At 40.6% G+C, this 14,982-nt stretch overlaps 1 protein-coding gene across 5 annotated transcripts in view; it reads right to left on the reverse strand.

The window, feature by feature from the left end:
- LOC137383883 (C4b-binding protein alpha chain-like) overlaps positions 1-14,982 on the reverse strand; it is a 75,189-nt gene that overhangs the window by 26,730 nt on the left and 33,477 nt on the right. For 4 of the 5 annotated variants that reach the window (XR_010977479.1, XM_068057240.1, XM_068057239.1 and 1 more), the window contains 4 exons: positions 13,256-13,438; positions 5,969-6,065; positions 809-882; positions 270-452 (listed from right to left, as the gene is read on the reverse strand). Coding sequence is in view for 3 of the 5 variants with exons in the window: in XM_068057240.1 (XP_067913341.1) it covers positions 270-452; positions 809-882; positions 5,969-6,065; positions 13,256-13,438 (537 nt within the window). In the remaining 2 variants the exon portion in view is untranslated. Of the gene's footprint in view, positions 1-269; positions 453-808; positions 883-3,561; positions 3,762-5,968; positions 6,066-13,255; positions 13,439-14,982 lie in introns of those variants that run through there. The other variant, XR_010977480.1, reaches the window with a different exon arrangement.

The raw sequence follows: 14,982 nt of genomic DNA on the forward strand, positions 1-14,982 counted from the left end.
GGCTCAAGAGCAATTAGGGATGGGCAATAAATGCTGGTCTTGCCAGCAACACCTCAACCCCATGAACAGATAGAAGTTCAAGTTTTCCAGCAACCCACTGCTTCAATTTCAATGATTTGCAAAACTTGGAGATGATTATATCAGTGGTTGTCAGTAGAACTGTCAAAGAATAGATTGTGACACGTATTTACAAATGTATCAACCATGTTTTCAGCTTCGATCTGCATTTTATCTGAAGTTTGAACAAATTCCATTCTACAGTTCTGTACCTTTGCATGTTGGTAGGTCTTTGTCCCACTCTCCAGTTGCTGTACAAACAAGTCTTTCTGCACCGATCAACAAATAGCCTCTATTACAAGAGCAGTTTGCTCCCATTCCTTGTTCCCAGTGACCTCCAGAAGGTGGTGATGAAGCTATCCCGTTATTAATAGATAGAATGTCACACTTAAGAACTGGAAAAAAATGAAACAGTTCATGTTCTGAGTATACCATCAAATGAAAACTTTAGCTTTGACTTCAGGCACAGCTGAACCAACACAATGCAGCATGGACCAATCCTACCACCGATCCCGGCAGTGATAATTCAGATTCCAGGAAAACTGTGCCCATGATTTGACTCCTGATATTTATAATGCAACAAATAAGTTTTTCCTGCCATGCTAAATTACAGCCCTCTAACAGACATTAGAGTGTGATAACTAAAACATGGCACATGATGCCAACAATCCAGACATTCTAATTCACTTGACTCAGTCATTTAGTACAGAAATGTTAATCAGCTACCCAAGAAATATGGAAGTTAACTTACCTTCACATGTTGGGACTTGGCCATCCCAACCATCTGCTTTACACAACCAGTAATCCCTACCTACCATACGGTATCTAGATAAAAGAAAATAAGTTACTGTAGGAAAAGAAAAACAAAAATCACTACTTATTAGGCAATGAGTTGACAATTAAATGGAACAGTGATTCAGCATCCTGATCAGGGAAGAAAGCTAATAGTTTCTTGACTTGTATCTACTAAAACTAACACAATTGTACAGTAAACAAAGAAGCCAAACAACATATTAGCAGAGGGACAGAGCACAAATCCAAACAAGTTGGATTGCTCCTCATGAGATCCCTGATGAGGCATGGTGTGGTGTTCTGCTCAGCTGGTCGTAGGAAGGATATTGTTGTTAATTGGCTCAACATGCTGACTCAGTTTAAATGAAGAATTTTGATGAATCAGGCAACTTCCAAAACTGTGCAGATTTAGGAAATCACAACTTAAATATCTCCACTTTGAAAGGAGTTTGAACAATTACAACCCTAAATTCATAACACAAACTGTCTATAATTAGCAATGACTGGGCAGTTGAAGTTGAGAATTGAAGCCATTAAACAGGCCATAGTTGACATGGTAAACAGTAACAAGCTCCTGAAGAAGTGTATAATTTTTATGAACAATTTAAAAAGAACAGAATTTTTTGTGAAGGCATTTAATTTGCTAGACAACACAAAACTGATCAATGAAGCTAATCCAAACTGATCTAGAAAGGCTTGGTCAATATCTAAAGAATAGTAAATGCAGTCCAACATAAGACAAGGGTAAAGCCATGAGATTAAGTTGAAGAATCACAACTATTCATTACATATTAAGTAACAACACACAAGGAAGAGTGGGAACTAGACAGGTTGTTAAAATTGTTGGTTCAGTGTTTGCATAATAACAATTCTGCACTGTACACCTAAGCATATGAATTAAAAGTCTAAGGTGACATTGAAATTATAGCCAGCATTAATGATTCACATCTGGAGTTCTGTAGCATTTTTGGTCTCCGTAATACAAAATTCGATTTTAATGAAGTCTAGAGGAAGGCCAAGCAGCAGATTCAGGAATGGAGAGGGTTGAATTAATGAAAAAGGTTCCTTGAAATGGAACTTCACTTTCTGGAGAAGAGGGGGACAGATGCGATGGGGTGGTCGAGTGTGACCTAAGGATTGAACCCAGCAAAGTTCTGACCGCCACAGGATGAGGATTCATATTTGAAAGCTAAAGGAGGCAAAATGTAAACAATGCTCTGGATTTTGCTGTGGTAATGATGGCGAAACTGTCAGCATTCTCTGGCATTACTCCACTGAAACTGACTGCAACTTCAGGAGTTGGGACATGTGCAGAATATGCTCCTCCATAGGGTACACTACAGAGGTTCCAATAGACAGCTATCTCCCTTGCAATCATGAACAGACGAGAAGATGCTAGTCGCACTGCAAAAACCCTGAAAAAAGTTACATCTTGTTGAATGAGGTGTAACTAGGATTTTAATGCCTTACTAACTTCATAATTACTGCTAAACACCCTTACCAGCCTGAAAAGCTAATTTTACATTTGGGGAGTGCCAAATTTCTACATGATCAAAAATTCCACATTTTTAAAAAGATAATTCAAAAGTCTGTTTCTTTATTTTAGCTCCAGTCTTAATACGGTCATACATTTATTTTGCTATCTAAAATAGCATTTTCAAGTCAAAAGTGAAAGATTTAAAATGCTTTTAACTTCCTGGTTTGCTGTGTGAATACTTCAAAATGATTCCACAGAGTTCCAAAACTGCAGCACAGACAAAAGTACAATCTCCTTCTTTTGCAATGCTTTCATAAGCAGGAATCTCCAGCCTACAGTTCATGTCAAAGCCAGGAAATTGCAAATGAGTTTAAATCCACCACCAACAGGTGCATTTGTGCAGGGTCAAAGATACACACAGCTTTCAGGAATGCCGCAGAAGGTTGTTGAAACATCTGAGCCTTTTTCTCTTCTTGACTCTTTCCCTTGGCAGAAATATTGCTTGAGCTTCTTTGCTATGCAATAAAACATCTGTTCAGCACAGGCATTTAATTCAGCTCCAAAGTGTTGTTGGTTTGACTGTGCTTCAGTCCCGAACAGTACATCCACTACTTTAATATAAGCTTTGTGGACTGTGACACGTAAGATTCAAACCAAGTGACTAAATCCAACAGTTGTGTAGCATTCTTGGCAACTAACTGAAGTCTGAGTCACATTTCAGGTGAGCAGCGTGATACTGTACTGGCTAAAATCAAGAATTCCAATGTATAATTACTGACTCTGCAGGAAAGGCAATGCTTTGTTCCCCAATTGCAGTCGCATTTGCATTGCGTTGCCTGTATCAAAGCTTGCGGCTAGGGCAGTGTTTGAAGATCTTTTAATGTAGCTGACGAGTTTGTCCGCTTTACCAAACTCTTTTTCTACAGATCACTGACAAGAGAAATTATATGTGCATTACATGTAATATAGACAGCATTAGGCAGTACACCCTGGAGCACAGATTTGTAAGATTTTGTCATGTAAGTTGTATATTTTGAAACGGTTTTATCACTTGGGAAACTGTAGTGTAATTAACAGAGTCTAAGTGGACACAGTCTGTCAGCACTATTGTTAGCTTTCCTGACTGTATACCTTAGGCCTCACTGGACATCCAGACATAAAATCAAACAAAACATGTGGAATATAGTTGTCTTGCTCATTGGTGGACTCATCACAAATAATTGCAAAAGACTCACATGCGTTAATCTGAGACTTCTTACAACGTGTAGCAGAAATCTTCAGTAGAACGTCCTGTTGCAGTTTATTTAAGCAACTGCCATTTTGCACACTACCCTGTAGTTTTGGGTGATCAAGTTTTTCCAACAGTATGTTGCTTGCAAAAGCATCCACAAGTTCCACTGTAACCAACTGAATTTTCTGAGCTCTCTGTCGACTTCTTAAAAAGAGATGAAATCATTGCATTTTTTTGAGAGTTTTTTTTTCCAGCAGTGCGGTGTCTGATGCTCTCTTTCTGTTACAATGGCTTTTGGACTCGAAGTGGTGCAGAACCGCTGCCCGCCATGTGTGATCCAACAAAACATTGCAGCTTGTACAAAACAGTATTCCACCATCGGCATGCAGAATTTGACTTTCAAATTATTTTATTTGATGTGCTGCAGTAATGCTTATGGCCATTTTTGATTTGCTCATTTGTTTGCTAATACTGGAAGCTGCTTCTCTCAAAACTGCACCGGAAGCCCTCCCTCATCCAATCAGCAAGTTGAGCCTTATGTTAATTACTAAAATGCGCGATATTCACAACATGCCCAGCAATCAGTAAGGTAAGCCTGGTGTCAATGAATAAAATGCATGAAGTTCGCAGAATGACCGATTTCACAGTCTGTGATGCATATTTCACTGTCGCGAATTTGGTAAGGCGCTAGTCATTAATTAAGATTGTAAATAGCTGAGGCACCAAAACTGATCCTTACAGCAGTCCACTAGTTAGAGTCTGCCAACTTAAATTCCTGTTTAGCCCTCTCTCTGCTTCCTGTCCATTAGCCAATCCTCCATCCATGCTAATGCATTACCCCCAACACCATGAGCCCTCATCTTGCGTATTAACTTTTTATGTCGCAGCTTACCGAATGCCTTTTGGAAATCCGAGTATACTGCATCTGCTAATTAGATCCTCAAAAAAACTTTGATAAATTTATCAAACATGATTGCCCTTGCAGAAGATCATGTTGAGTCTGTCTGGTCATACAATGATTTTCAAAGTGCATTGTTAAGACTTCCTTAATAACAGAATCCAGCATTTTCCAGACGACTGATGTCATGCTAACTGGCCTGTAGTTCCTGGTTTACTCTCTCCCTTTTTTCTTGAATAGCAGCATTACATTTGATATTCCAAACCACTGGGACGATTCTAGAATCTAGGGAATTTTGGATAATCGTGAGCAGTGCATCCAATATATTTCTGCAGCTACCTCTTTTAGAACCCGAGGACGTAGGCTATCAGGTTCTGGGGATTTGTCAGCTTTTAGTCCCATAAGTTTCACTAATGCTTTTTTTTCTGATAATATTCATTACTTTAAATTTCTCATGCATAATAGCCCCTTTGTTACCCTCCATTTGTGGTATATAATTTGTGTCTTCGACTGTGAAGGCGGACAGAAAGTATTTGTCCAACAACTCTGACCTCATTCCCTTTGATAATTTCTCCTGTCTCTGCCTCTAAGAGACCAATGTTTACTTTAGCTACTCTCCTTCATATATGCTTGTAAAATCTCTTACAATGTTTTTATATTTCTGGCTGTAAATGTAGACTGGATAGACCAATGTTCTTCGTTTACCTAAAATATTGGGCCTGAATTTTCTGCCAAAATAACAGCGAGTTAATGGACACACAGTTATTAATGCAAATCATCCAGCAACTTGTGGCGACAGGAGATAGCTCAAGAATTGCAAATAGCCACAAGTCGCTATCTGCTTGTTCTGCTGTTAATCTCACGAAGGCAGCAGCTCACCTACAACCTCTTATTTTCAAAAAAATTACTACATTTGCACATTAATTGTCAACTAAACTTGTCGCAGAAAGTCTGGACCGCTACTTAACAGTCCAAGTACCTAAATGAGAGATTTATGATCCTGCAATGCCCCTCAACACCTCTCTATCATCGAAAGGGAACAATTAAAACTGTGCAGTCTCATCCAACAGGTAGTAAATTTTTGTTAGAGATTTTTTTTTTAATTTTACTTTTGTCATATTTTCTCTGTCTGAAAGGGAAGGAAAGAAACCTTGGATTATTTCTCTTTCACCATCTGAATAAATTCTAATCCACCCCATTTCCTTCTCCAAGATTGTTCTGTTTCTCTCTCAATCCTTAAATCTTACTGCTTAAGATAGACTGTTGGCCCCATCATTCAAAGTTACAGATGCCCTTTTGTCCTTGCCATGCCATCAACATGCACTTCCAGCAACTAGCAGTGCAAAACATTTGACTAGAAATCTACCTAGCAGGGCACACTGCAGGATGGCCCACTCCAGCAAATTCTGTGTCATTAGTTTTCTGATCAAGAACATTAGCAAGCAAAAAGCTTCACCAAAAATCAGTTTTACCTCATTCAACAATTAGTATATTTAGTACATCAAATACTCACCCTTTGTTACAATGAAAAGTAACTTTAGTTTCAAAAGTAGTATTTGGTACCTCATAATATCCATTCAATATCTCTCCTGGATTACTACAGTTCGTTGCTACAGAAAAAAAAAAGGGAAATGGTAAAGGTATTGCAAGAAAACGATCTCCAATAATTTTTTTTAAGTCAGAAATGTATAATGAAAAACTACTATAAAATTTTCCAATATCAGGTCCTCACAATTTTGACTGCCCCTTACCCCCCACTTTCACAAGGCAAGGTTTTGCTTAAGGCAAAAAATGATGGCAAGGCATATATAAAATTTTCTCCAATTGTGCAATACCATGCAGTAGTAGGGCTTAGCCTTTAATTTCCCGATTCATGTTCAAAAGCAAACATTACAGTGATCCCTAAATACAACAGTACAGATCCAGCTTTGGTGCTCCTTTAAGTTTAAGTCATAGTACTTTCTGTCAAAGAGATAAGCATCTGCAAACTTCCAATCAGATTTCCAATTATTGGGCAACATGTAACAAAAGCAAGCTGGTGTCTCAGTTAAGCATTCCAATAAACAATGGGAATGCAACTGCTCCCCCAAGATAAACCTACTTCACTTTGGAATTGAAAGAACGAAAACTAATATTTCCAAATTTAAAACAGTGATCCAAATTATATGTTACGACCAGGTGTGAAAAGTGACTCGGGGTCTGGTACTATCTTCACCTGGTCTTATTGTAACAGGGTTTAATTTTAGACATACTGTGTTTTGCGCTCCTCCTTTGTGAATCCTTGTTCACAGCTTTCCAATTATAAGACAAAGAGACCAATGCACACAGGCTTTCTGAGGTTTAAAGAAGATGAAATTTTACTAAAACTTAAACTCTAATACAGTTAACGCCTACGGATATATGATACACCCACACTGGCATGCACATACGATACACACATGCAAATAGGGACAGAAAAGAGAAGAGAAAAATACAGTAAATAGATGTTTGAGGCAATATCAGAAGAGTTTCTTGTTTACTGTGCTTGGTGCTCACTTGATTGTAGGTAGTCTTGCTGTTCGCCGGGGCCCAGTACTCTTCTTAAACCTTGTTCATGTGGGAGACTTTTCTCTCTTTGGAGGTTCATGTGTTTTTACAAGATTCAGTTCTGTGGAAAAGAGATGGAGGCAGGCAGGAATGGAGAGGAGGTTCTGTTCCAACCGTGAGCACACAGCTTTCTGATTTCAAACACACTTTTCTCCAATTTAAAGCTCTCAGTTCAAACCTCTGCAACAGCCAGTTAGTCATGTGATTAAAACTGGTCTGACCACTTCGTGTATTGGCGAAGCAATGACTGGGTCCCCATTGTTCCAACACTGTCTGCTATTATGCAAATATCTTTCCAGTCAGGGGCTTGCAATTTTAAGTTTTAATGTTCATGTGGCAAAATAATATGTGTCTCAGTCTTGGCAGGTGGGGAGTTTGCCGGACATATAATACTGAGCTTAGGTGTGATTGAAGGACTGATGCATGAATACATGCGTACACATGTAAAGAATTTTTTTTACATGAGCTTAAAATAACAGTGTATTGAGAAAAAAAACAGCCAGAAGTTAAAAATGTTGTGCCGTTCATCGCAGGGATTTAATGCAGAGGTGGTAGCACCAACCAACAACTGAAAAGTTGGGGGCGAACCTGCCTCCACCAGCCCTGGAAGCCACAACACTATTTTGCATGGCTCAGGTAGTTAAATGCCTGAGGTCATGGCTTCTGTCCCTCGCAGGCAGGATGTCTAGCCTCCAAGAGCTGCTGGTCAATCAGAGCACTAGCAGCTCTTCAGTCCCAGCAGCACTACCGGGAGCAGTGGCCACTGCTGGCACTGCAGGACACCCTGGACCAAGCCAACAAAGGAAGCCGAAGGAGGAGATGAGTGGGGTGTTTGAGGCGCCACTTGGCGGGTAGGGCGCAGAGGGCATGTCATCAAGTGGGGGTGGCCCATGCCACTGGGGAACAGGATTACAGGTTGCCTGATCAGGATAGATTTCCCTCACCAAAGTTTTACTGGGCGGCCTCCCTAGGTGGCAAAATACCATCAGTGGTGGGAAGAGGCTATTAAGTGGTCAATTAAGTCAGAAGTAAATATGACCCATTCCTGTATGCCAAGACCACAATATTGGCAGTCACACATGCACAATACTTCAGTACTAGTGCTCAAGATGCCTTAGGCTTTTAAATTCCCTTTTCCATTTTAATTCAGTTACCCGACGATTTACAAGTTGAATCTGAAGCCCTAGCCTCAAAAGATCATCTACAGGATATTTCCATCTCTCACAGAAAACACATAACTGTGCCTGGTAAGTGATACTACATAAATAATTTATAGTTTGTGTTCAGCAGAATTGGTCTTTAACTGCCTGGATCTAAAATTTGGTCTTAAGTGAAAGGTCCTATTACCCCACTTAAACTTTCTGAATGCTATTTTGATGGGCACCAGTAATGCTACATGGGCACTCCACATGGATAAGGAGTGCCAGGGTATCTCTCACTCAGCTGTGTGGAAAGTACTTTGGTACTGGCATTGAAGAAGCTAGGGAGCAAAGAACTTCAGCAGAGGAGCTCACTAGGTTGCTCATGCTCCAAGCATAGCATTCAAGTGCAGAAAGCTTAAGTGCATTCATTAATCTGAAATCTCCTCTACATGTGCGCTAAATGCTTCCAACTCTTGTAACTCCATTCTACTAGATTGATGGAATAAGGGTTTAAAACAGTTTTTAATATTAAAATATAGTATTTTGTAATGTTGCAGTACCTGTTGCCTGATATTTGTTTGTGAAAATGTGGCCTAGCCTACATGCGTTCTCATTTGTAATCTCTGACAGGAGCTGGCTAACTGAGATGAAGGAAATTTTCCCCCTCCTTCCCTAATTTGGAGGTTTCTCCAGCGATAGTATGATTACACTGGAGAGGTGCCAAATGCTGAACAGCTCCACAGATGGAGAAAAGGTCTCAACATACATCTCTGAATTAATCCGCACCTTCAGCAACCGCACAAATCAAAGTCAGTGAATAGCTACCATGTTTGCACAGTCAATGACAAACCAGAAACAAATATCTCTGGAAATAGGGGCAAGCTGATAAACATTGAGTAGAGGCATACAAGGAGCCTGGGCCAGTGGTCAGCTGTTTTTATGCCAAAACCAAAAACCACCAAAATGAATACACCAGTATCAGCATGACATCACTAACAAATGGTTCAGTCAGACACACATCTAGTTGGATTTTTAAAAAAATAAACGAAAAAGGGAAACAGAGATGAGGAGGAACTTGGCTCGTCTTGGAATCATTAACACTCAATAGGTGAGTGAATTTAGCAATCCACTATTTGCAAGTGAAAACTGAAAAAAAATTAAGCTTTTTGGTCAACAGTTTATAGGTTCTCCCTTTCAAACAAGAGAATATTTAATGCTTATATACAGCTACAGTGGAGTGATTCTTCAGCTTAGTGGTAGCATTCCTCCCTTCAAGTCTGAAGGTGATGGATTTGAGCCTACTCAGGACTGCCCCACTGAATGGAGACTAGAATAAGGTCTCTAAATACTGGGTTGACATCTAGAGGAGTAGGTGTATCCATATGGACTAACCTCCATATATCCTCCTCTCAGAAGTAGAATGATAGAGTTCAGACCCCACTCCAGACATCCCAGCGAGAGGAGACTGGAATGTGGCTCTGAATACTGTGTTGATATCCAGCAGGGGTACTTGCACTCCATGAGTGAGGCAGCCCCACCCACACTGTAAAAAGTGGAGCTCTTTAGCCTTGGTCACAGCCCGCCTAGGAGAAAGCAGTCCAAACGACAATAAGGAAGGTAATGGAAAAACACTTCGGCTTATCTTCCCAAACAAGTGATTCAAGAATCTAATGTGGGAGTCTTAAGTTAGGAAGATGAAACACAATGGGTAGACTGCTACAATAAACTGTGAATAAAGATTTTTGAGAAATCACCCAATATTATTGACTTTAAAGCAAATGCATGACATCTTCAAAGAGCATTTCAAGAGTCCAGATAACTCAAGATATGCCAAACGTTTAAGGAAGGGAATCTTCTGCATCAAAAGCACCTGCGCTCATCTACAATCTGGTGGCGGTGGCTGTTGCAGCTGCTGGGTGTATTTATCTAGTGCCTTTCTTCTTCTTTCTTTTCTTTTGGGCCTCCTTATCTCGAGAGACAATGGATACGCGCCTGGAGGTGGTCAGTGGTTTGTGAAGCAGCGCCTGGAGTGGCTATAAAGGCCAATTCTGGAGTGACAGGCTCTTCCACAGGTGCTGCAGAGAAATTTGTTTGTTGGGGCACAGTTGGCTCTCCCCTTGCGCCTCTGTCTTTTTTCCTGCCAACTACTAAGTCTCTTCGACTCGCCACAATTTAGCCCTGTCTTTATGGCTGCCCGCCAGCTCTGGCGAATGCTGGCAACTGACTCCCACGACTTGTGATCAATGTCACACGATTTCATGTCGCGTTTGCAGACGTCTTTATAACGGAGACATGGACGGCCGGTGGGTCTGATACCAGTGGCGAGCTCGCTGTACAATGTGTCTTTGGGGATCCTGCCATCTTCCATGCGGCTCACATGGCCAAGCCATCTAGTGCCTTTAATGTAATAAAATGTCCCAAGGCGCTTCAGAGGCATTATAAAAAACACACTCAGCCACATAGGAGATATTAACCCAGATTTTAAAAACAAAAAGACTTGCATTTACATAGTGCTTTTCACAGCCACCGGACATCTCAAAGCACTTTAAAGCCAATGAAGTACTTTTTAAAATGGAGTCACTGTTGTGATATAGAAAATGCAACAGCCAATTTGAACAGTGCAATGTGAAAATTACCAGATGATCTGTTTCTGTGATGTTCATTGAATAAATATTGACCAGGACATCTGGGTTAACTCCTTGTTCTTTGAAATAGTGCCATGGAATCTTTTATATCAACCTGAGGGGGCAAATGGGGCCTCGGTTTAACAGTCTCATCTGAAAGATGGCATCTCCAACAGTACACCACTCCCTCAGTGCTGCACTGGAGTGTCAGCCTTGATTTTTCTGCTCAAGTCCTGGAGTGGGACCAAAAGTTTGGTCAAAGAAGGTAGGTTTTAAGGAGGAAAGTGAGGTAGAGAGGTGGAGAGATATAGGGAGGGAATTCCAGAGCTGAGAGTCTTAGCAGCTGAAGGTACAGCCACCAATGGTGAATAAATTAAAATTAGGAACTTTCAAGAGGCCATAATTAAAAGAGTGCCGATATCTTGGAGGGCTATGGGGCTGGATGAGATTACAGAGCTAAGGAGAGACGGGATGAAGGGACTTTAAAACAAGGTTGAGAATTTTAAAATTGAGAGGTTTCTTAACTGGAGTCATTGTAGATCAGTAAGCACAGAGGCAACTGGTGAATGGGACTTGGTGCGAGTTAGGACATGGGCAGCAGAGTTTTGGATGACCTCAGGTTTACAGAGGGTAGACCACAAAGGCCATCAGGGATACATTGGAATAGTCAAGTCTAGAGGCAACAAAGCCATGGATGAGGGTTTCACAGATGAGCTGAGGTGCAGCAGAGTTGCGAGGTGGAAATAGGCAGTCTTAGCGGTGGTACAGATACGTGGTTGGAAGCTCATCTTGGGGTCATATCTGACACTGAGGTTGCAAACCGTCTGGTTCAGCCTCAGACAGCTGTCAGGGAGAGCAACGAATTCAGTGGCTAGAGCACAGAGTTTGTGGCAGGGACTGAAGACAATGGCTTTGGTCTTCCCAATATTTAATTGGAGGAAATTTCTACTCATCCAGTGCTGGATGTTGGACAAAAGTCTGACAACTTGGAGACACTGGAGAGTCAAGAGGTGGGTGTCGTCAGCATACCTGTGGAAACTGGCACGCTTTCGGATGACATCACCGAGGGGCACCATGTCGACAAGAAGTGGGAGGGAACCAAGAATAGATCCTTGGGGGATAGCTGCATCCATCTGAAAAATTTAACCATCTCCTGGAATACCATCTGCAAACATGTTCAACAATTCAATTTAATGGCCAGTGCATTTAACATAAATTTAGCGGATGGGCCAAATGCACATAACAAGGACAAAAGCACTTTGAAAAAAAATCTGCGCACCTACTGCATATATTTTGCTTTAGCCATCTGAAACTGGTATACTACTTTCCATTAAATGCCTAATTGGCCTTATGACAGCACTATTACTATATGGCGATGTGCAACTCAGGATGTAGAAATGATTGCTCCATCAATGCAAATACAGCCCTGAAGTATTTCTATCGAGGGAGGGTGTGGATGAAGCTCCTTAGTCTAATGGAACAAATATGGGCCTCAATATCTTCACCAAAAGATTTAGTCTATCAACTTTTGGACTAGCTGAGAACAGTACAATGGACATCAATAGATTTTCAATATACTCCCCATGGTTGGAACAGATTATTTGTCAGGATCAGTTGGTTATGAATGCAGAGCTGACATTGAAGGCCCCTGTATGTAGAAAGGGACAATAAATATATGGCAGCTATCTCAAATGCCTTTTCTCCTTCCGTAGGGCTATAACACAGTTATTCCACATTTCTAAATGGCAAGCATCTCAGAGGGAGCTGTCCAACCCAGATGTACTAACCGAACAGCAGACTAGGTCAGGTTATTTTGTTGTTGCTCCAATACCAATTCTGAAGGCAGGGCCACTGACCTCAATGTCCACCTGCTCATTTGATGGTCAATAGGCCTGTGAAGCCTGCAACACACCACTGACCTCTCTAATCTTTAACCAGTATAACTAATAGCATAGTAATGATGCAGTGCTAGTGGATCACCATATGCAAAACAGACGTTTCTCTTTCTATTTGGTGTACCCATAAAAAAGTACTTGCACCAAAACACCATGAACCACAATGTATTGTGCTAAATGATTCTGGACTCCAGATAGTTTAGGTTAATCTGCAACATAAAATTTCAAGAAAAACTTTATCTACATGTGTCGTGTGAGGGAAATGAATGGCTAGCAAATCATCCAGTCCTGGATAGGAACAGGAGAGGGAATCATCACAAACCTAAGAATTGTTAACATCTCACATTTTATATTTGATTACTGCATAACATTAAATGAACTGAAAAGCACTACATTTTACTTTTTTTAAGCTCTCTGTAGGAAAGAGGAGGAGCAAAAAGCACATCAATGTCAACCAAGAAAAATTAATCCCATATTTATAACTTAAACAGACTTGAGGGGAAGGTCACAACTTCTTTTAGTTCTATCCTCAGTTCAAGAAAAGGTTACTCACGTTTGCAGGTAGGTGGTGCTGGTGCAAATGTACTGTCTTCTTTACATTCAATCACACTCTTGCCCACCATTTCAAAACCTTCATTACAGTTGAAGCTGATGTTCTCCCGATATCTATAAGTAGGTCCAAATCCTGACACTATTCGACCATTTGCTGGCAGGTCAGGGCAAGGACATTCAATAGCTACCAAAAAAAGCAATGCATTAGTCTCCACAAGGCAACTGACTGTTCTTATGATACTGCCAGAAAGTTTATCTGTAGCATAATTAAGTACTGGTTCCAACCTATAAAATGGGTTTGTAGAAATTAGAAGATTAAAAAATGCTTTGTGCGGCCAATCAAAATTCCGTGGGTGGGTTGAAGTACAAGATGGACATTTCCACTTAATAATTTCATTTGTCTGTCGGAATTCAGGATTTACAATTCATTTAGATCAGCATTTCTTCCAGACTACTTCTGAAGTAGTTACTATCGATTCATTCAAATGCAAATTAGATAAATTTATTTCAGAAATCAACATTTCAGGATTCAGTAAACAATTTGAGACATGACATGTAGCACTGTAGTTCACTTCGGAGGAACGCTCCCTTTTGACCAAAGTTCAGAGATTATTTGCTATGATTAGTTAATACGAGGATGGAATGTCAAGTCAATGCACTTTGGTATTTTTTTGTCAAGTCATTCAAGGAGAGAGAGGATATCCCTGAGGGGTCAAGGACAGAATCTATTTGGCTGGAGCTAAGGAACAAATTTGCAAAGAAATTACAGAGAGAGGCAAGTGTTATAGAGTAGTTATAATGGGGGACTTTAATTATCCAAATATAGACAGCCATTGCTCGAGTGACTACACTCGCAGGAAATATTCCCGGAACTTGTTCCCGTAATTGTTCAGTTTCCTTAATTTCACTTGGTCCCTCTAACTATAGGAGAAACTGATACTTTTGATCCAACCAAATAATTTCCTAGGAACAGATCAATTCCCTTTACTGGCAAACTGTGGACAACACATATAGTTACTATCCCAGATATTAAGTCACTCTCTAGGAGTACTTTATACAAAGGTACGGGTATATACTCTCCACCAATTCCATTAACTAAAACTTTAGTGTTCAAGGCGCTCTCTGGTGGAAACTTTATATCTTTCCCTAGCAAGAGTGTCTGGGTTGCTCCTGTGTCCCTGAATATAATGATATGTTTTCCTGCCTCACTTTCCCCTTTGACAGAAATTCATTATAACTCTCAGGTATTTTATTCTTAATCTCGACACTCCTTTTGGTTTTAGTATCTGGTTTCAGAGCGGTCGTTAAAAGCTATAGCCTGATCTGCTACACTCTCAGTCGGAGTCTTTTCCTCTGCACTAGCTTTGCATACCCCAACAAGTCCTATGGGTTTACCTCGCAATTTCCAACACGCTGAACAAAGATGACCTGTCTTGTGGCAATGACAACACCTTGGCTTGCGAACCTCACTTCTATCCTCAGCACCTTCCTTTCTGACCTGAGGTGGTGATCCTGGGGCATTCCCAGCTGTTCCTTCTGGTCCCTAGCTACTTGCCTTCCTTTCACTCTCCCACTTTCTATCCTTCTTGGGTTTATGGGGGTGACGGACAAAATAGGTTAGCTTATTCATAAGCTCAAAATCATCAGCAATTTCAGCTGCTTGCCTCGCTTTCCAAAACTTTCAGGTTAGCTATACGAGTTCTCACGACTGAAGGAATGGTGTTTTTA

This window comes from Heterodontus francisci, chromosome 25 (assembly GCF_036365525.1).
Source record: "Heterodontus francisci isolate sHetFra1 chromosome 25, sHetFra1.hap1, whole genome shotgun sequence".
Taxonomy (NCBI): Eukaryota; Metazoa; Chordata; class Chondrichthyes; order Heterodontiformes; family Heterodontidae; genus Heterodontus; species Heterodontus francisci.